General features: G+C 47.3%; 1 protein-coding gene across 3 annotated transcripts in view; it reads right to left on the bottom strand.

The window, feature by feature from the left end:
* The window catches only part of SLX9 (SLX9 ribosome biogenesis factor), a 77121-nt gene extending 54930 nt beyond the window's left edge, over positions 1 to 22191 (bottom strand). For 2 of the 3 annotated variants that reach the window (XM_068947681.1, XM_068947682.1), the window contains exons 1-2: positions 22062 to 22191; positions 18952 to 19060 (exon numbers count right to left, since the gene is read on the bottom strand). In XM_068947681.1, the coding sequence (XP_068803782.1) occupies positions 18952 to 19060; positions 22062 to 22184 (232 nt within the window). In that variant the 5' untranslated portion in view covers positions 22185 to 22191. Of the gene's footprint in view, positions 1 to 18951; positions 19061 to 21630; positions 21948 to 22061 lie in introns of those variants that run through there. The other variant, XM_068947684.1, reaches the window with a different exon arrangement.
* Positions 22192 to 22486: the final 295 nt, after the last annotated feature.

Raw genomic sequence — 22486 nt, 5'->3', positions numbered from 1 at the left:
CATTTATATTGGATGAAGTTTTTATATGAACATTGCTGTTTTATACACTTAATGCACCACGAAAAATTGAAGGAGGAACTAGAAAAAATTGTTTGTGTCCTGTAGAGCAGAAGAATATCATTCAAAAATATGGAAGTGACCTAGAAAAAAAGCAAGAGTTATTCTGCTGCCCTCTAATGAGCACATCTAACATCTAAAAAAGAGCACTCTCAAAGAAAGATGTTCTGTTCTGCCACAAGCACCTCCTCTCCTGCTACAGTCATCAGCAACACAGTCACAGCTGGAGCAAGACAGCACATCCTACGCAAAGACATGCAGAACAAATATCTGGGTGGATCCAAGACCTAACCTGTATTTTTCTGAGCTTACACGAGGGTATATCACCATGCCCTGTCCTGTTCCCCTTTCCCTCCCCAAATACCAGGCAGAGGGGTGAAGTTCCTAATTCTGGCCTTTTTGTTTTAAGACCCAAGCAAGCATACTAACCTACTTCTGCAGCTTCCATGACAGCCATCCTCCCTGTAAAGCACACTTGCTGCATTCAGCTTTGTGTCCCTTCCTCGGGTCCATCTGGACCCTCTTCACACATTATATCTCTTTATTCAACCGAGCAAAGAAAATACTGTAACCTGTAACATGAAACTGAAGTGCATACTTCACCACCACGGAGGGCCAAGAACAAACACTCAGCAAGAAGCAAGAGGAAAAAGAGACAATACCTAACTCTGGAATGTCTCAGTATGACAAAAGTCACTGGCAGGACTGATGACCTGCAGCTTCACCTAGTCTCCAAAAGCCAGAAGTTAAGAGAATGGACTTGGGAGGCAACAGCTGCCAACTCCAGGGCTCTTCCCTTTCCATGAGGGTCTCCTGAACTCAAGACTGGAATTAACTGGTTCACGCGCATCTTATCCAAACAGACCAGTGACCCAAGTCTGAGCAACTGAGACACAGCAGAGACAACCCCTCCCGTTCTTCAGTTCCACCTTCCTTTTTTAGGGCTGTAACAGGGCACAAGGAATGGGCTATCAAAGAAGATATCACTCAAACTGGGTCAAGGCTACAAATCTGGAACATGACTAAATCATGAACTTACATGTATGACACTGACACACAGGAATGACCTGCTTCAGCAGCTTTGTGCTTTAATGAAAAGCAAGTTACAGCAAAGGAAATCAGTTCTCTCATTCAAGGACCTGGACAATGCTCAGAAGACATACTGTTAGAAGAGCCATTAGGAAAGGCAGAGGAACAGCCACAGAGCAACAATTGTATGTAGTACTGAAATTAATCAAAACTTATACTGGGCTAGAGGAAGTTAGCCCACACCCTCTATTTTGTAGGAAGAGGAGACATGCAGAAGTTATAACAACTGCATATAAACAATATCTACATATTTGTATGCTATTTCCATAAATAAAAAGCAGCACAGGTAGAGGCATTAAAACAACACAGGTGCCCATGGCTGTAGAGGAGAACACATAGGACTAGCCCTGGAAACAAGAATCATCTATGAAGAATCAATACTGATGGCTTCACTGAGAACTAAACTTTAAAAATAAAAACACCACTGAATGAAGCAGTTCAAACTCAAAACTGGTTTCTGTTAGCAGAATTCCTGCAGTCTGGAACAGCCTTCACGTACCTCCCTGTCAGACATATCTAGGTTATTTCAATTCAAAACACATTGCAAAATAACTACTGCATGTATAGACACAGTCTGTATCCATAGCAGCTAGGAATGTCCTATCCATGTTAAAGCCCATTCTTCCCAGGTATGCAAGAACGCTCAGTGACCTAAATTTACATGTAAACTTCAGTTTGAAAGGAACGAGAGGAAAACAGAAATAAGTAAAACCAAACAAAAAGTTGCGTAACTATGAAATCTATAAGAAACAAATCAGCCTAGAGTGTGTGCACACACAACTATATTAGGCATGAATGTCCACGATATTCGCAGAAGTCAAAATTCTTCAGCCAGATTTATCAGTTGTCTTTGTCTTCTGTACACGTGCAAGCAGCACCAGTGGATCAGGAAACAAGTCTCTCCCATTTTCCCTGGGATATCCTGCCAGATGCTCTGAAACACTATGTTGCATTGTGGATGGTTGCCAAAAATCATTAGGTACGATGCTTTATAGAGTACCTTCAAGCTGACAAGTCACTGCTTGCTTGAACATTGCTTGGATAACCCATCTTCTCCTGCAGCATCCATATTCTACGGTCAGTTTCATGGCACATTCACAACACTGCCGGCTCAATCTAAACTTGCCCAAATTAACATTTCAAACCACCTAGAGTATTCCACAGCACCCATGGCATTTAATCCTTGCATATTAACCTCTTCTTTGTTTCCTACATTTAGTTTAGGCCATGTCCAGCAAGATTTACTGATAAATCTTCCTCTCTCTCTCTCTCAACAAAAACAAAACTAAACAAAAGAACTACCCTCCCAAAAAACCGGAAAGACTTATTTCCTTCCATGAGCCACTTGGCTAAAAAGCTAAATCCAAAACATGCACCATTACCAGTTATGCCACATATGAGCATCAGTAACACCACTTTTGGAACACTGAAGGGAAAACAGACTTGAAGCTGTTGCACACATTTTAACCCAAGCGCAAAGAGAAATCTTGTTCGTAAAGGCTCTTAATATGTCTGTATCCTAAGGATCTCCAGAGCAGAACGGATCACAGAAATTAGCACTACATAGTATTTCTTAAGCGTGCATTGCAGCTTGTGGTGAACTGAGAGAAAAAGATGGCTCCAGGAGAATATCATGTTTTCCCATAACAATTACAGATTATCTGTGAGGGCCCCTATTAACTGACTGTATACTTACAATAAACCTCAGGCAGGCTAGAACTGCTACTATTCCATTAAAGGATAACTTACATATGATAATATTTTAGAGCCCACTTAGCCTGAATTATAGACATCAGCTCTTGAGAGATATACCATTAAATACACTGCCTGTAGTTCAGATAAGACTCACATTAGCAGAGGAGAGATTTATCCCTTGATAAATTGGCAATCTAATTTCTGTAGATGACAATCATAGCATAGAAGCCCTTAGAAAGGATATTCAAACAGAATATCCTTCCTCACATGGGCGTTCCTGGTGGTATTGTCAGAGAGGAGACTGACTTATTTTTGCACTCCAAAAACATGTCAAGGCAAGGTAGAATGGGTGACCCAAAAGAAGAAGCCCTCTCTTCTTATCTGCTCTTTATCAATCTCTACCAATTTTCTAAGCAGAGTGTCTAATATTAACTCCCAGCATGCTTATTTCAGAAGTGTTTGACAGCTTGACACAATTCTGTAGCTGTTCTGGTAACAAGGGAAGGGCTCTAACTTCCAGAGCTGTCAATGCGGTCCTCTCCCCAAGTGCTTTTCCCTCCTCAGGGGGATCTCTTTCTAGGTGCACTCAGTGTTTAATTGTTCCTTTCACACTCCATGAGAGTTTCAGTACTGAGACTTGTGCTGGGTGATATCTTTGCCACAAGTGCAGAGCTATGCCTACTCTCTCTTTATATCATTTATAATTTTGCAACAACTCAATTGCATCAAAGCTATAACATTAAGAATGGCAAAGACAGGAATTTTGGTTCATAACCCTTTTAACACTGCAGTTCCAGTACTGTCCCAAGCAGAATTGATTTATTTTTGTGCAACTATGGATGTCTGACCATATTAGGCTGATTTTGCAGGAGAAAACATGCTAGATTAGTCTCCCATTAAAGTCACACAAAGCAAGATACTGCATCCTGTGGCAGCTGCCATGTCTGGCCTGGAAAGCAGAGATACACTGGCCCCAATTCAGTAGAGCCCTTCACTGACACACAGACTAACATATCTGATCTAAAAAGCATACCCTTGAGTGCTCAACTTTTGCAAAGGCTGGTACCTCAGAATACAAATCCCACCAAACGAGACCAAAAACCCAGTGGTCAATAAGTTCTACCCTCCTCTTCAACCACACAGTTTGAATGCTTCCTTAAAGTCCAAAAAGGGGCATGCAGGATAACTTCCACAGCAGCCTTGCTTTCTACCTAGTGATGGCTACTCCAGCAGCTGAGATAAGCCTCCCTCATCTCCAGGTAACAGCTTGCACTTCCTCCCACCATAACTGGTGGTGAATGTTACACAGCAGGCACAGCCACAAGAATCAGCCATAATAAGAATGTGACTACGTAGTTCAAACTCCCAAAACTTATTTCAGGCTCTTCCCACTGACTGCCTCCTCTCCCTAAAGCAGGCTGCTAACATCTTGGCAGCTTCAGGCACTCTGGAAAATGTTACTATGTTTGTATAGTGCAGAGTATCCATGACCACGAGCTAATTGGAGGGTGGGTTTTTTTTGTTTTTCTTTTCTTTTTTAAAAAACATTAAATTTAAGAACTTAGCCACAGCTAGAGGGAGGGGAAGAAAAAAGTTAATTACTTCCATAAATATTAACACAACTGATTTCCCTGATCTGGCAGAAGGCACCGCACAACAGGAAGACAGTCTGTTTCCAGAAGAAGTCAAAGCACTTGAAGCAGTGCAGGTTTCAGACAATCATTTAGATCTTTTCATTTAATTGCGCTGCCTCTAATTAAGCTGGAGTTTCACACAGCTCTTCTAACAGCAGGCACCATACTGCACAGACAGTAAATTGGTAAACTGATTTTAAGCAACGTGGATTTTTTTTTTTTTTTTAAGCACCAGCATCTTTAGCTTTCAGTAGGATTCCCACTTCAAATTATCCTAGGAGTAACCCACAGCAGGTCATTATTTTCCATTTCAGGCTGTCCCCACAGCTGTTGATGTCTACTAGAGGACTTGGACAACTATGCTCGGTGAAATAAAGCCTCCATCCATTGGACCTAAGTCATAGAAGAGTCCTCTGGTTTGAGGTGATTTGTTGCAACCTACAATCTTCTATTTGAGTAATTATGTAGCATGAGATCCTCTGATCTCACTGGTTGAGGCTTTCCAGACCACAAGTCACTGTCAAAACTGAATGGTGTTTGTGAGGAACTCTTAAAAGGGCCTGCTTATCAGCCAAAGACACCAGAACAGTGCTCCCAAATTTATCGGGCACTGTCAACGTTAGGGCTGTTCCTAAGGACGCAGCCAAAAATCAAAAAAGTTTAAGCCAAAGCAACGAAGTAGGAAAATATGGTAAATTGCTATTTGGAGCAACCCTTGTAACACGTCCACGATAGTTATTCTGAATGCAACCTTCTGCCAGTTTAACCAGCACACACTGTCCCGAGATCTTCACATGCTCTCTCCTCTTTAATTCAAGCCATGGTATAGTGTTCTTACAGAAGCTCCCAGCCACAGTCATAAGCAACCTGCCAGCAGTCCTAAGGCCTGAAGTAAAAATCCTTTCAGCTACTGTCAAGCTCATAGACCTGTTAAATGCATTCCTGCTCCAGGAGATTCATGTTTTCTGCTTCCTGCTACATGAGAAAGGAATTGGGCTTCCAATTGCTGCAGTCAGTGCTCTGCTCCATGCAGGCTGCTTATAGAGAGGGAACAGACCACCTCAGAGGCTGTGCAGAGGGCAGGGAAAAAACATACGATCAACCTATCTAATGCTGGCACACATGGAGCCAAGGGCTAATGCACACCTCTAAGGATCCACTAGGCAGCCATCAGTCACAGCTCCAACTAAAGGCACTGGCTTCAGATGCCACAACACCAGCACTTACACAATAGCCTGGCATTACCAGACTCCAGCATGGTCTGCACAGTGCATATTTGCTGCTTCTGTCTCACCAGTTTAGACTTTTGCTGCAGAATGTCACACAAGCCAGGGTACAATGACAGAAAGAGTTAGTTACAGCTCAGTTCAAAGCATGAAGTGACCAATGTTTTACAGAGTGCACTTGTGCTGCAAACAAGAGGAACTGTTTGTTCAATGTAACAAAACCAGATACACATGCAGTGCCATTCACAGCCACTTCTAGATGCCAGCTGATTAACCTGGGGGCAGGGGAAAGGGAGAAAGAATATCACTTTGATACTTTAATCCCTGTCTAGCATTTTCTCTTTACTGGGGATTTCTGCTTTCTTGAAAATTCTTTTATTGGGGATTTCAAACACTTGTATATAGGATGTGAGGGAAAACACAGGTTACAGAATCTGCACAGGTTACACAAAGGACACAGACACCTTACAGAAGATACATGGGTGAGGAGGACAGAGGCATGCAGAGAAGCAGGTGTACGCAGCAGACACCTACCCTGGAAGACAGAGCACTCAGACTGAAGGGGACAAGAAGGTGGCTATGTTTCCTCATGCCTGCCGTGTAGCTAAAAATGCAGTAGACAGAATATGAAGGAGAAACAGGGAACTGCTGAGGTGGTTGCTGGCTATCCTGAACTCTTTTTCTCCCTAGTTCCTCAAGCCTGAGCAAGGAAGGGGAACTGTTCTTTACCAAAGGCTGGGAGCCCTGGCACCTATCATTCTCACAGTCAACTGGGGCAACAGGCAAGAGGTCCTGCAGAACTGCTCTGCCTACCCCAAGATCCCAGAAAGCAGCAGCAGCCACCACCCAAAACTGGGGCAGCAGGTGGGTGGGACAGGTCGGGAGCTCTGGTTTAAGCCCCCACCCTTTCATCTAACTGGCCCGAACCCAACCTAAAGCCTTGGCACCTCTCATTCACAAGACCACAAGTGACTCAGCCCCCTGCCTGGTGCTGCGCAGTGTCTCAAAAGCTCGGTCATAACCCCACTAGCTGAGCTGGCAGCTATTCCTCCTGGCCAGCCAGGACACTGCAGCCGGAGGGAGTACCCATACCACCAAGAAGTTTAAGGTAACTCAGTCATTAGAGTTTCAAAGGGGTGGCAAGTGGGAGCCTACCCCACTGGCCTGCTGAAGGGGTACCTATGAACTAGTGAGTAGGTCTTATCTCCTCAGACTTTTGGACAGCGCAAAGGTGTCTCTCTGAAATTCCTACGTCCAGCTGCCTTCTAGCTAGTGCCAGCATCAGATGCCTCGGCCGCAGCTGGAAGACAGACAGGCATCTATCGTGACTCTGGTAACTCCACACCTTCCTACTTGCAGAGAGGTGTCATAGCAAGGGAGCGGAGGAAGCACGGCCCAAGAAGGGTGCAGCACGTACTGGCTTGAGGTAGGTTCCTGATTACTGCAAGCTACAACTTACCTGCTTGGGCTCCACCAAGATCTGCCTCTGCCAAAGCTGACAGCAAACTACCAATCAGGATAAAGGCAGAGCCTACAACCCTACAGCAAGAGGCTCTCCTGCCCCCAAACCCCAGTCACTCCTTATGAGGAAAAAGAACCACAACTGCAAGAAACACCCGACAACACACACGATCCTTGTTCACACTTGCAGTTACAATCCAGCTGCACACACCACAGGCAGACATTCACAGTAATCAAGTTGTTTTGTATCATCAACAAAATACACAAGGAAACAGTGCACCATTTGCATAGGCCCCGCACAAGTTGATCGTCTGAAGTTGTACTGCCGCAAGCCTGAGCTTTCTGCAAGTTACAACAGCTGAAGACTCCTTCAATAGTACCTGGGTATGCTGTTTTGGAGCCATTTTGATTACAGATGGGGACTGGATGAAATGAGAAATCCTAGCTCAAATGCTACTCAAATAGCAGCGTCTTCTAGGAGAGCAGCCGCGTGCCAAGTGGAGTTTTTCAAATCTTAAAACCAATTCAGTGCAATACAACCAACCGAGGGCATCTCAAGTAAGCTGCCTTTGACACCACTTAAAGGAGAGCATTTAAACTCTTCCAAAATTCACACAGACCAAAGCTGAGCCTGGGCAGTTTAATAACAAAAACAGATGGAGCAGGAACATCTTGTCATTGTGGACTATCGCAGCATGCTGCATTTTACGCGCATATTGGAGATGCTACAACCACTCCTCACAGGCCATTTCCTGTCGTCCTCAATTTGCAGAGCAAACCATTTTCACCCTCTTCCATCTGAAAAGCGTTACAGTAGGGAACAGCTTGAGAAAGGAACTCCATACAAAACAAACATAAGAGGCAGGATAGCTTCCAGCACAGAATTAAATGCTGGAGAAAACCAACAGCAGAATCCTGAAGATCCAGCAGCTTTCTGTGCCAGGGACATGGTGAATGACCAACATAAGCAGAATACTTAAAAATATCCCAAATTTAAAAAAAAAGCAGCAAAGGCTTAAATTGACATTCAGAAAGGATGTGTTCATTAAAACAGAACAGGATTAAAGTGTTTTTAAACCATTTGATTTCTAAACACTGCAACATGCCAGAAAAAAAGAAAACAGAAACATCCTCCTACTTCACAAGGCATTGCACAATATAGAGGAAGGCATAGCTGCTTCCCTGAAGGAGACTACACGATACGGCAGGCAGCATGCCATATGGGAGACGGAAAAAAGGCCATGGCCAGAAGGTGTGCAATGAGAATGCTGTTCACAGCTCCGACCTGTTCTTACAGCATCGTATCACCAAAGAGTTGCCTAAAGAAAGCATACAATGCAAGGACTGGATGTATTAGGCAGGGTAGACTCGTACCACGCTCCGCAGAGTAACTCAACAAACATCTTCCAAACAGAAGCAACCTGCTCCTACCAACAGCACAACCCCAAGATTTGCACACAAGTGTTTCATGAAAAACCATGATAAGAGGCAAGGAGAGGCAAGGACAGACAAGGAAGAACTGCAGTATTTAAAGACCACAAACAGGCAGAAACCAAAGGAACAGATAGGAATAAATGATGGGACACTGAAGGATTTGGATCCTGCCAAGCATCTAGAAGACTAACAGAGGACTGGCCACAGCTGCAACTCTGCAAGCAATCGGAGAGCCGGATAGCAGAGTCACTGCAGTGTGGTGAAGGGTCCAGACACTATAAGAACAGAGACGTTGGAAGAGTAGAGATAAGAGGTCTTAAGGATTCTAGCCTATCACCCATCAAAAAAAGCAGACAGAACCAGCAAAGCAAATCACACCACACGGAGTTAGGGAACGGTCCCATGGCAGGACCACAAAGCCAATCAACCACAGCTTTTCCGATTCTGACTTGAGGCTACAATGGGAGAAAAGAATTGGACAAGTAGCTGCATAGCCCAAGGAGAAGGAAGCATACATGTGATAGACACAGCAAATCTGGAACATGAGAGCCAAAGCTGAGACGCAAACAGAAGGGGATAGTCAGCGACTTGGCAGAGGGAGGCTTAGAGACAAAAGGAATGCACAGAATATCTACAGAAGGGGAAAAAATAAGGCCGTGACACAGTCTGCAGATTCCAGTGACTCCAAGCAGTCAGGTTCTTGCTTGGTCTGATTTTATCTGCTTCTGGCTTTACAGCTCACAGCCCACAGGAAAAAAAAACATTCCCCTTCAGCAGGAGAAGAGGATTCTTTCTTTGTCACAGGCTGAGTAATTACACTCTTCTGCACCACTCCAAGGCAAACCAATGCTGCACAAGAGTCTTGATTATCAGAGGAGAAAAGCTCTTGGGATATGAAGAGGAAAACAGAGATATTAGAGAGCACACATGGCTGAAACCTTCCCACAACTTTACATCAGCCTGTGCAGATCCAGGCTTCGATAACTGCAAGGCCCAGCACGTTTGTTCAGGCAGATGTCCTATATCACACTGTGCCCCCACCTCAGTAACTCTTGCCATTTTCCCTACAGTCTCCTAGCACAGTTCTACATTCCCCACACAAGCTACCATCAGCTCTTCTGAAACCACGAGAGTGCCCCAGGCAGCTAATACCAAGTGAACAAAAGGTAGCGTGCACTGCGCTCATCAGCCATAGTAGAGATGCTGAGCTTGTGCTGCAGTGGAGGTAACAGTTTGGGTCTCCCTTCTGCCCAGTTACCAGTGCTCGCTGAATTTTCTGGATTGCATCTTTGAGCTCAGTAACATTAATTCATCCTTTCTGACTATTGGCAATCCCCTGTCAAATTTGACCAAGGTGAAAGACACGTATATAGCCCATGCCGTCCCCTTCTGTTAGGGAATTAAACTAAGAAGTCAGCTTAGCCGTCACAAAAGACGGCAATACAGCAATCTAAGAATCAATACACAAAACAAGAAGGGGCTCGACAGAATTGGGCAAGCACAGTTTAAACACATGGCTTGATTTGATAGCAAACCTGAAGCAGAACGTAAGAAAGCTTTTGTGAGGGGGAATAATTACTAGAGATTAAAGATCAAAGAGAAATAATATTAAAATCAAAATGTGAAAGCCTACAGCAACAAAGTAGTCAATCAAAGCAGGCTCTAGAGTACAAGATCCCTTGTCCAGCCCAGGACCAGACACAGGAAATGGCTGTGCTCTGCCTTCCACATGTGCCTGGCTCATCAGTGCCAGAGAAGAAGCTAGAGCAATCTGGAAGAAAAGCTACTCCTGCCACAATCTAAGAAATCAAGGTGACAAGCTAATGCTTTTCAAGTGATTCTGAACTGACAACACTTCCTGCTGCTGTACTTCTACCTTCTCAGCACCACATCTTGAGGCAACTCCCTTCTGAAGGGGCTGGAAATAAAGCAGGAAACTGGCAATTCAGTTGTTTGTATCATTCCACAACTGGTTCATCATCCACTCCAAAAAAAAAAAAAAAAAAGAGGCATTCCCAGGCAAGTGGTATGCCAGAGTCACACTTGAACAGGCCCTTGCTTCAAGACGCAAATGCCGAGGAAGGAAAGCCAAAGCAACAGTTAAAAAATAAAACACACGCTCCCCATACGACAGGCCATTATTTCTGACTTAGTTGGAAACATCTAATTCCCACGCTACAGAGGCTCACCCAGATGAGATTTATTCACTCACACGAACAACAGAGGTCCTTGCATGGATTAGATTATGGCAAAGCATTTGACTTACATTACGTCAGGGGCTAAGTAGACCATACTGATAGGAAGCAATCATTCAACAAGTAACTCTTGGATTTAATTCCAGTGTTAGCAATGATGTTGCTGGCTTTTGTTACCTACAAGCATGTGGAAATCATCTGGAATCTAGTGTTAAGATGAGCTAATGATTAAAGACAAGATGCAGTGTAGAAGAAAGTAGCTGCAGCTTGTCTGCTTCACAGTAGGGCACAGACAGAGCTCCCTACATTAAAATACTTTCCATTTTAGACCACAGACTTTGTCCTCACAGATGCAAGGCTTATCTGAAATGAATTTTTTTTTTTTTAAATTACAGATTCCACCCTTTCCTCCTCATGCTGCAAAAGTTACCCATGCCAAGACAGTCTAAATTGATACCTTGCACCAATCGCAATAAACACATTGAATCAACCTTGTATCTAACGAGAGAGCAACAAGAGATACCAAGAGTTTAGCTGATACTTTGACAGGGCACTAAGCCTCTGCCAGATGCACCAAGAATCCTCAAAAAATCCTCAGAAAACCAGGGCCTCTGGTCGGCAAGAACCAACACCACCAAAACAATAGGCATCTGTCATCTCTTTCCAATCCATCACATCCCTGCACGGCTGCCCACAGCCACTAATCTTAAAAGGAACGCTGCGATGGTGCCCATGCTAGCGATGGTGCCCACACTAAGTTGCATATCATGCACTTCCCTGTTCTCTCCGAATAACCAGTGCCTAAAAGAGTAGCAAGGAACAGTCATTTAACAGCTTGAGGAAAACCGGGGGAGAGGGGGAGGTGCTCTCCTGTTGGTGGCTAAAAGCAATAATCCCTTGAGCCCCAGCAGCAAGGCAGCTCAGTCTCCTACAGATTTGTTTCCCACAGACTGACTCAGGTGAGTCAGACCACAGCTTGCAGATGAAGCTTTCCACCACTTGAAAAGAAATAGCTTTCTGTTATTTTTAGTTCCCAGCGCATCAGGCTGCCTCACAGACCAGTCCCTCAGGGCTCCTGCCCTCCCTTCTCACTCTGGCCCCTGCATGCAGCCCTCCCCCCCCCCCGCAGCAGGCAGGCTGTGGGAGGCGGCGCCACCGGGCCCCGCTCCAGTGCGCCACGCTGTCCTCGCAGCATCCCCTGGTGGCACCGCCAGACCGCTGCTCGGAGCTCGCCGGCTTTTGCCTCGGTTATGCAGGAACACGGCCGTGGGATTTACTGCCACCGCCCGGGCAGCGGAGGAGAGGGATGGAGCCTACCCCTCCACCAGCGTTCAGACATCCCGCAGCTCTCCTCACTGTTTTTGCATAAGGCCTTCAGCCCAGCAACAGCGGAACAGCCACACTCCCCCAACACCTGAGCCTTGCCCAAGTCCGAGGAGCCTTTTCATTAAGCAACACCAGCAACCTCCCTCCATCAATCATCCATCAAACAGAACTTCAGCGTACACAAGGGATATTCTTCATCTGCCACTAGCTGATTTTACGAGTACTTCAAATAATTTAGCAACTTCAAAACGTCATCTCACGCTCTGCCTTCTGTGCAAGTTGCCCTGACTGTCCTTGTTAGAGCCCCAAGGTTCAGGCAACCTTCTCTTCTGTTGCACACAAGGCCCCCTTACGTATTTCCTCACGTGCCCATCCTTCTCCAGGCTGCTTTGAATGACGCCAGGGTAACTTTAAACCAGTTAACACTTCCAGCTCAGCTGTTTTTCCTAGGGATTGGGAACAGTAGGAGAAAGCATTCATCCTCTTGGACAGCAACACTGAATACACATTCTGGGAAAAATCACAGAATCACAGAATCGTTTAGGTTGGAAGGGACCTCTGGAGATCATCTAGTCCAACCTCCCTGCTCAAGCAGGGTCCTCTACAGCATATTGCCCAGGATCACATCCAGGCGGGTTTTGAATATCTCCAGCGAAGGAGACTCCACCACCTCTCTGGGCAACCTGTTCCAATGCTCTGTCACCCTCACAGGAAACAAGTTTTTTTCTCAGGTTTAGATGGAACTTCCTGTGCTTCACTTTCTGCCCATTGCCTCTTGTCCTGCTGCTGGGCACCACAGAGAAGAGACTGGCCTCGTCCTCTTGACACCCTCCCTTCAGATACTTGTACACGTTGATGAGATCACCTCTCAGTCTTCTCTTCTCCAGGCTGAACAGGCCCAGCTCTCTCAGCCTTTCTTCAGAGGAGAGGTGCTCCAGCCCTCTAATCATCTTGGTAGCCCTCCGCTGGACTCTCTCCAGGAGTGCCCATGTCTCTCTTGTCCTGGGGAGCCCAGAACTGGACACAGTACTCCAGGTGAGGCCTCAGGGCTCCAGGGCTGAGGAGAGGGGCAGGATCACCTCCCTCCACCTGCTGGAGAGGGGCAGGATCACCTCCCTCCACCTGCTGGCAACACTCTGCCTCATGCACCCCAGGAGACCATTGGCCTTCTTGGCCACAAGGGCACACTGCTGGCTCATGTTTAACTTGTTGTCCACCAGCACTCCCAGGTCCTTCTCGGCAGAGCAGCTTTCCAGCAGGTCAACCCCCAGCCTGTCCTGGGGCATGGGATTATTCCTGCCTAGGGGCAGGACCTTGCACTTGCCTTTGGTGAACTTCAGGAGGTTCCTCTCCGCCCACCTCTCCAGCCTGTCCACGTCCCTCGGAATGGCAGCACAGTCTTCTGGTGTGTTAGCCTCTCCCCCCAGTTTAGTATCATCAGCAAATTTGCTGAGGGTGCACTCTGTCCCTTCCTCAAGGTCATTGATGAATATATTGAACAAGACTGGACCCAGGACTGACCCCTGGGGGACACCGCTAGCCACAGGCCTCCAAGCAGACTCTGCACCACCGACCACAACCCTCTGAGCTCGGCCATCCAGCCAGTTCTCAAGCCACCTCACCGTCCACTCATCTAGCCCACACTTCCTGAGCTTACCTACGAGGATGTGATGGGAGACAGCGTCAAAAGCCTTGTTCAAGTCCAGAAAGACAACATCCACTGCTCTGCCCTCATCTACCCAGCCAGTCATTCCGTCATAGAAGGCTATGAGATTGGTCAAGCATGATTTCCCTTGGGTGAATCCATGCTGACTACTCCTGATCACCTTCTTGTCCTCCACATGCTTAGTGATGACCTCCAGGAGGAGCTGTTCCATCACCTTTCCAGGGATGCAGGGGAGGCTGACAGGCCTGGAGTTTCCTGGCTCCTCCTTCTTGCCCTTTTTGAAGACTGGCGGGACATGGGCTTTCTTCCAGTCCTCAGGCACCTCTCCTGATCTCCAGGACCTTTCCAAGATGATGGAGAGTGGCCTATCGATAACATCCGCCAGCTCTCTCAGCACTCGTGGGTGCATCCCATCAGGGCCCATGGATTTATGGATGTCAAGTTTGGACAAAAGATCTCTAACCTGATCCTCCTCAACCAAGGGAGAGTCTTCCTTTCTCCAGACTTCCTCTCTTGTCTCCAAGGTCTGGAATTCCTCAGGACTGGCCTTAGCAGTGAAGACGGAAGCAAAGAAGGCATTCAATAACTCTGCCTTCTCTGTATCCTTTGTCACCAGGGCACCCGCCCCATTCAGCAGTGGGCCCACGTTTTCCCTAGTCTTCCTTTTGCTATTGATGTATTTGAAGAAGGCCTTCTTGTTGTCCTTGACATCCCTTGCCAGATTTAATTCCAACTGGGCCTTAGCCTTCCTTGTCGCATCCCTATGCTTGTCCAGGCCAGGCTGAGTGAGATGAGCCTTACGCAAGGCTAAGGGACATTAGTCCCAACCACAGACAGTATGAGGGGCTCTCAAAGGAGCACTTTGCTTTCTCTAGTCACTTGCCTCTCTAGCTCTCCATTACCTCCAAAATCCAAGGAATTCAGAAGAGCTGCAGTATGGCAGGATAGGTATGGTATGTCAGCTCATAGGATGCTCAGATTTAGGATGATAGAGCCTACAGCAGACAGTGGACAAAATAGGAAGTGGACACAGGAGCACAACAGTGGAGTGAAACACATCTCTTCCAGCTTCAGACTAAGAGCTGTCGTTTCCCTCTCTAAAATCCTGGCGTTGGAATGAAAAGATGACAGGAACCAAGAGTCACCTCACATACCCCAGAAAAAAAGGGGCAAAGAATACTTGGCCATGAGCATTGATACCTTCACAGCTGGACAAAGAGTGAAGAGCTTCTGCCAAAGATGTGCTGAGACCCCACACCACATGGGGGAAGAGCCACACAAGCAAAAGTCAAAGGGGCACAGAGAAAGGATACAGAGAAAACAGGCCTGGGAGAAGAAATCTAGGAGAAGGAGCCAGGCAGAGGCACCCTCACAGTCAACTGCTCATCACAGGCAGAGAAGGAAAAAAGAGACAAGACAGACAGGGAAGGAAGCTCCACAACCCTCCAAGTATTCTAGGTAGCCCAACAGAAGCAGGCCAGGCTGGCTTCCCCCGCCCCCAACCCCATCACCTCCAATCAGGCCAAGCAACTTCTGTCCTTGCACTACGCTTTGTGGAGCCAGGCCTCTTCTCCTGACCCAGCCAGCTAAAATCCCCTCTTAAGCAGTGAAAGGTACACACTGACAAGTGGAGCTAACATGCCAACCTCATCACTACTTCTTCCTTACTTTTCCAGCGCTAAACAAGCTCTCAGTCCTGGGTATCCTTCTGGCAGCTCCCAACCTCAGAGCTCCAGAAGTAGCAGAGAGCATTCCAACATGCGCCATCTCTGTTATGCTCTCCCAAGACAGTCAGGCCCCAGCTCAAACAGGGAACGAAAACATGAAAGCTCACTGGAGCAAGGAACAGAGAAAGGACAGCAGTAGGAAGGTAGAACGGGTTATGAGGAAGCATCTTAGGCAGACACCTCTGATCAAGCTGAAATGCCATGGAAACACAATCAAGGAGAAAGGTGCTGGCTTTCTGGGAGTTACACTTTCAAAGGCAAAGGAAAGCAGGGTCTTGGGAAGAGAAATATAACAGTTCCAAAAGCAGAAATTACTGAACTGGATTTCATAACCCAGAAGAGTGTTTCCTGCCAGGTCCAAATCCCGAGACTCCCTTGTTTCACTCATGCCCTACAGGCCCCTTTCAACTCACACTCAAGTTTTACTGGCTATCTCTAAAGTGTTCCACAGTATGAGGCCAGATTTTAACACAAAATACAGAGATACCAGCAATCCTAAGCAGTGGTAAGCTTCCTGAGCAATACACATGAGGAGAACAAATATATCCGATTTCTCAACTGCCACATACTTATCTTTGACAGAGGAAAAAGTTGTCTTCAGTTGTGAAAAGTATGGGAGAGCAGGCCTACCTACAGCCTGCCAAATTGACCTTCTCAGAGCTTGAAAAGCAAGTGGGACAGAAATGCTTCTTTGTCTGTCTATTAAATCTTAAAATAATAATGTGCAGGAGAATCCTACCCTCTGGCTCTATGCATTGAGCAAAGGGGAGGATGGACGAAGGAAGGGGGAAAATCAACTTGAATTTCCTGCTGAATAGGCTCTCCACTGACCAGAGATCCCTGGAGACAAAGCACGTCTACCTAGAATCTCTCTTGTAACCCCAGGATGGTCTGTCACTGTATGCACAGCCTAGTCACAGTTCCCTGAATTAACACAAAAAACTGAATTGATTTCCATAATGAAAAAGCCTCCACATGGCTCCAGAGTTATACAAGATGAAAGAGCACAGCAGCTTGGGAAAGATTAAAAAAAAAAAATCAAATCACTTTTGCCTCATGGAATTGCAGTTTTGAGCCCCCATACTATCAGCTCAAAGTGAAAGTATGAGGGAGCACAAAGCACCGGGGGCAGCACATCACTGCCTGCAAGAAGTCGGAACGCAGTCTCAAGGGAGGGTTAAACATTGCCAGGCACTGCACATCTGCATCATCAGCACTGCACAGGGACCAGCAGCACAGGTCTATTTATAAACCAGACATGTACAGCTGTAGTCTACAATGAGAGACTAGGATTGCAGGCTGTCAGCCTTCAACAACATGTTGTCTAATTTAATTAAAGAGATGGCCATGTTCACATGCACACACATCCTTTTCCCAAGAGAGTTACAAACCAAGCTCAGTTTTTTTTGAGAGCAAAGCCATTTCAACAAAGGTTTCTATGCAGAGGGCAACCATCTCAAGCAAATGTGTCCTCACGTAACCTTCCCATTCCCTCACTCCACAGCTCAAATGTGATTGATAGGCTACCGCTGCTACAGCTCACCACCACTCAGAGCCCTCAGGCCGTTGCTGGGTTTGTTTATAGCCCCAGCTATACGGTGCAGGAAGGCAAAGTCATTGTAGCAGTATTAATCTGCGTTGAGAGAATGAATTAATTTAGTCTGCAAAAATAGGTATTTGGGAGTCAGACATCTTGAAATAGACTTCTGCACCATGACAGATTGCCAGTGCCGTCAGTTTCCATTTAGGGAGGGAAAACAGGGTTTCAGGCACAAAGCTCTTTCTTCCACTAAGAAGCTAAAGGGAGCATCTCTATTGTGAGACCTGAACCAAAAGCCTGCCTCATCTCCTTCTGATTCGCGTCTCACTCAAGATGCCTCTTTCTGCAGTCTAAGGCCTGAAATCAAGCTCACTGGCAACATATCTATTACCTTCAGAGACCACTCCTGACCACAGACAATTAAAAAAAAAAAAAAAAAAATTGAGCCTCTCATCACCTCAACTCAACAGACTTATTCCCTTGAGTCTGCGCTGGCTCAAAGGGAAGAACAGCTGGAGAGCTACTTGGTTGGTGCTGCTGGCCACTGTAGCTCACACAGAGGTACAGCCACAGCACTGGAGAGAGACCACGGAAACACTGATAAAGCCCAAGTATCAGTACAGCCCCTCTCCCCTTCCACCCACCTTTTCCTTGTTTTGTATTGCATAATAATTAGCTCAACTTTACTCATTTCACAATGCTGGAAAACTTTCACATAGTTTATATTTTGATGACAGTTTTTACTAGTGTTGCTGGTTGCAGTGTCTTGTAAGTTTTATGAATCTCTCTGAAACATCTGCAACAGAAACCCTGCAGAGTGGCAACCACAACCACTACGGAGGATAGGAAGCCCCTGTGGAGGACAGCCATACTGAACTCCTCCCCTCCAGCACTGCTGGTCCACATAGGGTGGGAGAAGCCCAGGAGAACTCCCACTGCTTTCATATGGAGAGTCTGGTCACTAGTGAGCTGGAGCTCTCTTGTCTAGAAGCCTCTGAGCTGGGAATCCAGCAACAACAAAGGACTGGAGGAGAGAACTGGCTGCACTCAAGCTGCCACAGTAAAGCAGTGGTGAGGTACAACAAGGACAAGCAGCTTGGACAGGACTGACAAAGCCTTCGCAACTTGCTGGCACAGTATGGGGCAAGGCAAAAGCAGCTGCAGACAAAGCCTGGAGATCAGGTCACAGCCCAGGCTCTGCTCTCCCAAGCCCCTCAGGACCAGAAGCCTTTGGCTGCACAGGGACAGCCCACACATGGGGGCTCCAACCACACAGCGCAGGCCAGCAGCAGTCACACGTAGCCTGAAGCTAGCGCCACACCGAGGGAGCACTGAGCATATATGCTGCATATATGGCTTTCTGCCCCCTCCTCCCCCAATTGGAAATGACTTTTAAAAGCCCCTGCAAGAACACACAAAGGTCACAGTCGGGCCAACATCCACCGGGTTCAGTTCTCCCGTATTTGTTTTGACAGCCACTGCCAGGCAAAACACTGCAAATACACCCTCAACATAACTGAGGCAAACAGGCCTTTGCTTACAACATAATGCAGCGCCTAATCAAAAAGCAACAGCTCAGCAAACTGTGTATTTTTATCCTATGTTAACTGCACATTTTCTGTCCTGACAGGCATGAAATAGAAGGAGCATTACAAGTATAAGGCATGATGCAGAACTGATGGCTTTCCTAGTCACAGCTTATTAACATGTGCTCAGGCATGAGGCAGTTCTGGACCAGCCACACATCATGGAGGGTGCCCTAGTATGACAGACTTTACAGATCCTAAGTCCCAGTACCCTGACCAAGTGACTACGATACCAGCCAACCCACCCAGCTGGATACGCACAGGCTCTCAGTGAACCCCTGCAGACATCTACAGGGCCACCATGCCACCTCTCACCTGTTCTAGATGAAATGATGCTTCTGGAGTCCAAATCCAGCTTTTTCACCAGAGTATCAGGATCAATCTGCAGCCCAGAAAAGACATCAGACGACGAGAAGTCCCAGTCCTTATCCAAAAGGAAAATTAAAGAGGAGTCAGTATCAATACCACCTTCCAGTGCAAGCAATACTCATGAAAAAAAAAATAAAATTAAGCCCAGTGCCATCCAGACAGGAGCAGGGGGGAACACACACTAATGGCAGAGTGCAGGTACCTCTCCTGAGCAGGCAGGGATAACTAAGTCACCTCACTGGCCTGGCTTTCCAAGGTTGTTTTATTCAGGTGAACTGAAAGTCACAGAAAGACAGAACCTCACGTTTTCAGTGTTCTGAAACCCAGACGAGTTATATTTCTAGCACATTTCTACTACAACCCAATCTCATTTCACTCCATTGAATTCATACATTACTTCTAGGAAAATTATGACTTGCATCCTTAGGAAGAGCCAGATTCATAACAGGTATGTTAAGTACCCAATAGTACAGATAGGCAACAACTGAGCAGATTGGAAGTCTGAACCCTAAATCAGGGGACATTAAGCAGATTCAGTGAACAACTAACAGCAACTTACTCACTGGATCTTCAGCATTTAGTTCCTTTAGGCATGCAATACTTTTAAGTCCTCATGCAGCTTTCTATTAGCTTATCAGGTCTGGTTAGAAGAATTTACTATTTTAGACTAAACCAGCAATATCTCTCAGCATGGACGCTACAGTGTTATAAAAATGGCTTTATACAGTGCAGCCTCTGTCTCTCTTCTTACTAGAGGAGCAGGAGGCACATAAAAGTCTTCTATTACTGTTCCTGTGTCCTTACTGCAACAGGAGGGGTGGGGGAGAGGCATCCATCCAGCTTTAACCTGAACTGTATATCGGTAGTACAACTGGTGTAATCAGACACGGTCTAAATTTCCTAAAGGATTATTTATAAACTGACAGTTCATCTCCACCTGCCATGACCTGAAAACAAAAGAAAACACTGCAAAACAAGTCAAGCAGTCACTAACTTCTCTATTCCTGATACTCAATGATCAGTGGTGTGACTTGGATGCAGCACCTGGGAAGAGCAGCACAGGCACCCAGGGTACGCTCTCCCTCAACTAGCAGGAGTGGCAGCATACTTTTATCACTACCGCTTCCCTAAGCGGACTCTGCTTCTCTCCGCACACGCTCGCATTAGAGGCATACACGTTATATACTGGCCAATGACTGTGGGTGGCCAGAGCACTCATCAAGGCAGCGCTCTGGGACTCTCACAGTGCGCGTGCTGGGCGTTACTGGAAAGCAATGGAATTCCAAAGCTCCAGGTTGAACTGTACAACGCCAGGATCCCTTGTTTCACCTCCCTGTCTGTTTTGAAGAGCCAATGCCCTTTTCAGCACACTCGTACTAGCAATAATCAGTGTAAGACGTATGCAGACCCCCAGAGAGCACAGACAGAGCCCTGAGACAGCTTCAAGGCTGCAACAGCAGCATCAAGGCCATAGACTTTTCTAAGAACAAAAAGGAGGCCAACCCTTAGCAAACAACTTCACTCAATCTTCTGCTGCTTTGAGGCTCTGTTAACTAGCACTAGCCCTGTATCACAGCACTTTAAGGTGTCAAGGACAGCTGCCTTAGACCTCGCTGCTAAACTGAGCCTGGGGCTGCAGAACATCCTCAAGCGTTTGCCTCTTGTGCAAAGAGGCGAATGAACTCTGCTGGCCTTAACAAGAGGTCAATGACTAGCCACCTTTGTGATGACAAACTTTTTAAGGTAGCACAACAAAGTCACTGTGTAAAATTACACAGCATCTCAAAAGCTTAAAAGATCTCCAGAGATTGAGCAGGACCACAGATGGAAGCCCAAATGCCAATTCTTCACATTCACAGCCCAAACAAGGAAAATCAAATTCACTAGCATAGAAGAATCACTTATCTACAAACAGCCAGGAAAGATCTATCAGGAGTCAGGTCTATTATCAGCAGTGGCAAACTAGCTGTTTACCCATGGGCCCTCCACAGTCTTTGTCTAGAGACTTTTAACAGCTACATGTTCTGCTCAACCCCCACGCATACAAGGACAGAGCTCGGCAGATGGGTGAGATACGAGGGGTTCACCCCAGTTCTCCACAGAAATGTTCTCGGTCTTATTCCATAAAGATAGGAACAATGAAAAACTGTATCACATGATGCCATTCCTTCACTGAAAACACAGTCAGCCCACAAGGCAAGGTGATTAAACATCCTTGATGCTTAAGACAGTAAAGTGGTGAAGCAACCTAAGAAGAACAGTCACAACATTCAATAAACATTTTAAAGGCAGATAAGAACCTGCTTAGGAGGCCTGAAAAAAAGAGGTCACTCTGATTTAGCCAAACCTAGCCTTTAGGCTAACCAACCTGCTGAACTCCCTAAGAATTATGCTTGCAAAAGTTGAAAAAATGGGATGCAGCAATCCCAACAAGAAATTGAGAGGGAGAAGACACAGGTGAAAAGATATCAGAACCATCTGGTCTCTTCATACAGCTATGCTGCACACCTGCTTCATTAAGCTCTCAGAACAGGAGCACAGAAAAAACTGAAGCAGATTAACTGAAAATAGGTACTGAAAAAAGTATCAGGGAAGAAACAAAATAGCATACAAAGGGGAGAGGACCCTAACACAACTCCTTCTCCTCATGGACGCAGCCATCTCCTCTTGGTTCATTAACCAGCAGCAGGGCCCCATCCCTTGCTGTCTCCGGGGCCCTTGTCAACAACAGCGGCCTCCCTCGTGAGACGGGCCGCAGCTCGGGGCGCGGAATCGCAACGGGAAGGCCCCCAGCGCTGCCTGGAGAAACGCTCCGTCTGCCGTCAGCGCCTCCATCTCAGGAGCCACCAGCGCAGCCGCGAACCCCAGCCGATAACGGAACCTCAGCCGGCCGTCCAGCCCGCCGCCGCCGCCGCCGCCTCTAACGGCCCTAACGGCCCGACGCACGCGCGCGCCGCCCCCCGCGCCACGTGACGCCGGCGCCGCGCGCGCGCACCGCCTACCCCTCCCCCCCCCGCGGGGCGGCGGCGCGGGCCGCTCGGCCCTCCCGCCGGTACCTTCCCCGGCGGCGCGCTCCAGCCGCCGCCGCCGCCCGCGCCGGGGGGCTCCGGCTGCCCCGCGGCCTTGGGCCTCGGCGCGGCCTGGTGGAGCCGCCACCGCCTCTTGGCTTTCCCCGCCATGGCTGTAGGCGGCGCGGGGGGAAGCGGAAGCAGGAGCGGCCGCCCTGTGCCGCGCTTCTGAGCCTTCCCCCCGGGGCCGCCTCCCGCGGCGCCGCGTTCCCCCCACCCCGCCGCCGGGGGCGCGCGGCGCGGCCGTTGGGGCGGCGCGGCCGTTGGGGCGCGGTGAAAGCCCCCGCTGGCAGCTGTCGAGCTGGCCGTGAGCTGAGCAGCCCCGGGGGCGACTGCTCACGGAAGGAGCGGAAGGGCCCGTTTTGGTTAAACGCCGAGACCCTGAGAAAAGAGTACGCTTTCCGGTCACCCAG

Source organism: Struthio camelus, chromosome 6, assembly GCF_040807025.1.
Source record: "Struthio camelus isolate bStrCam1 chromosome 6, bStrCam1.hap1, whole genome shotgun sequence".
Taxonomy (NCBI): domain Eukaryota; kingdom Metazoa; phylum Chordata; class Aves; order Struthioniformes; family Struthionidae; genus Struthio; species Struthio camelus.
This window is presented reverse-complemented; position numbering and strand designations above follow the sequence as displayed.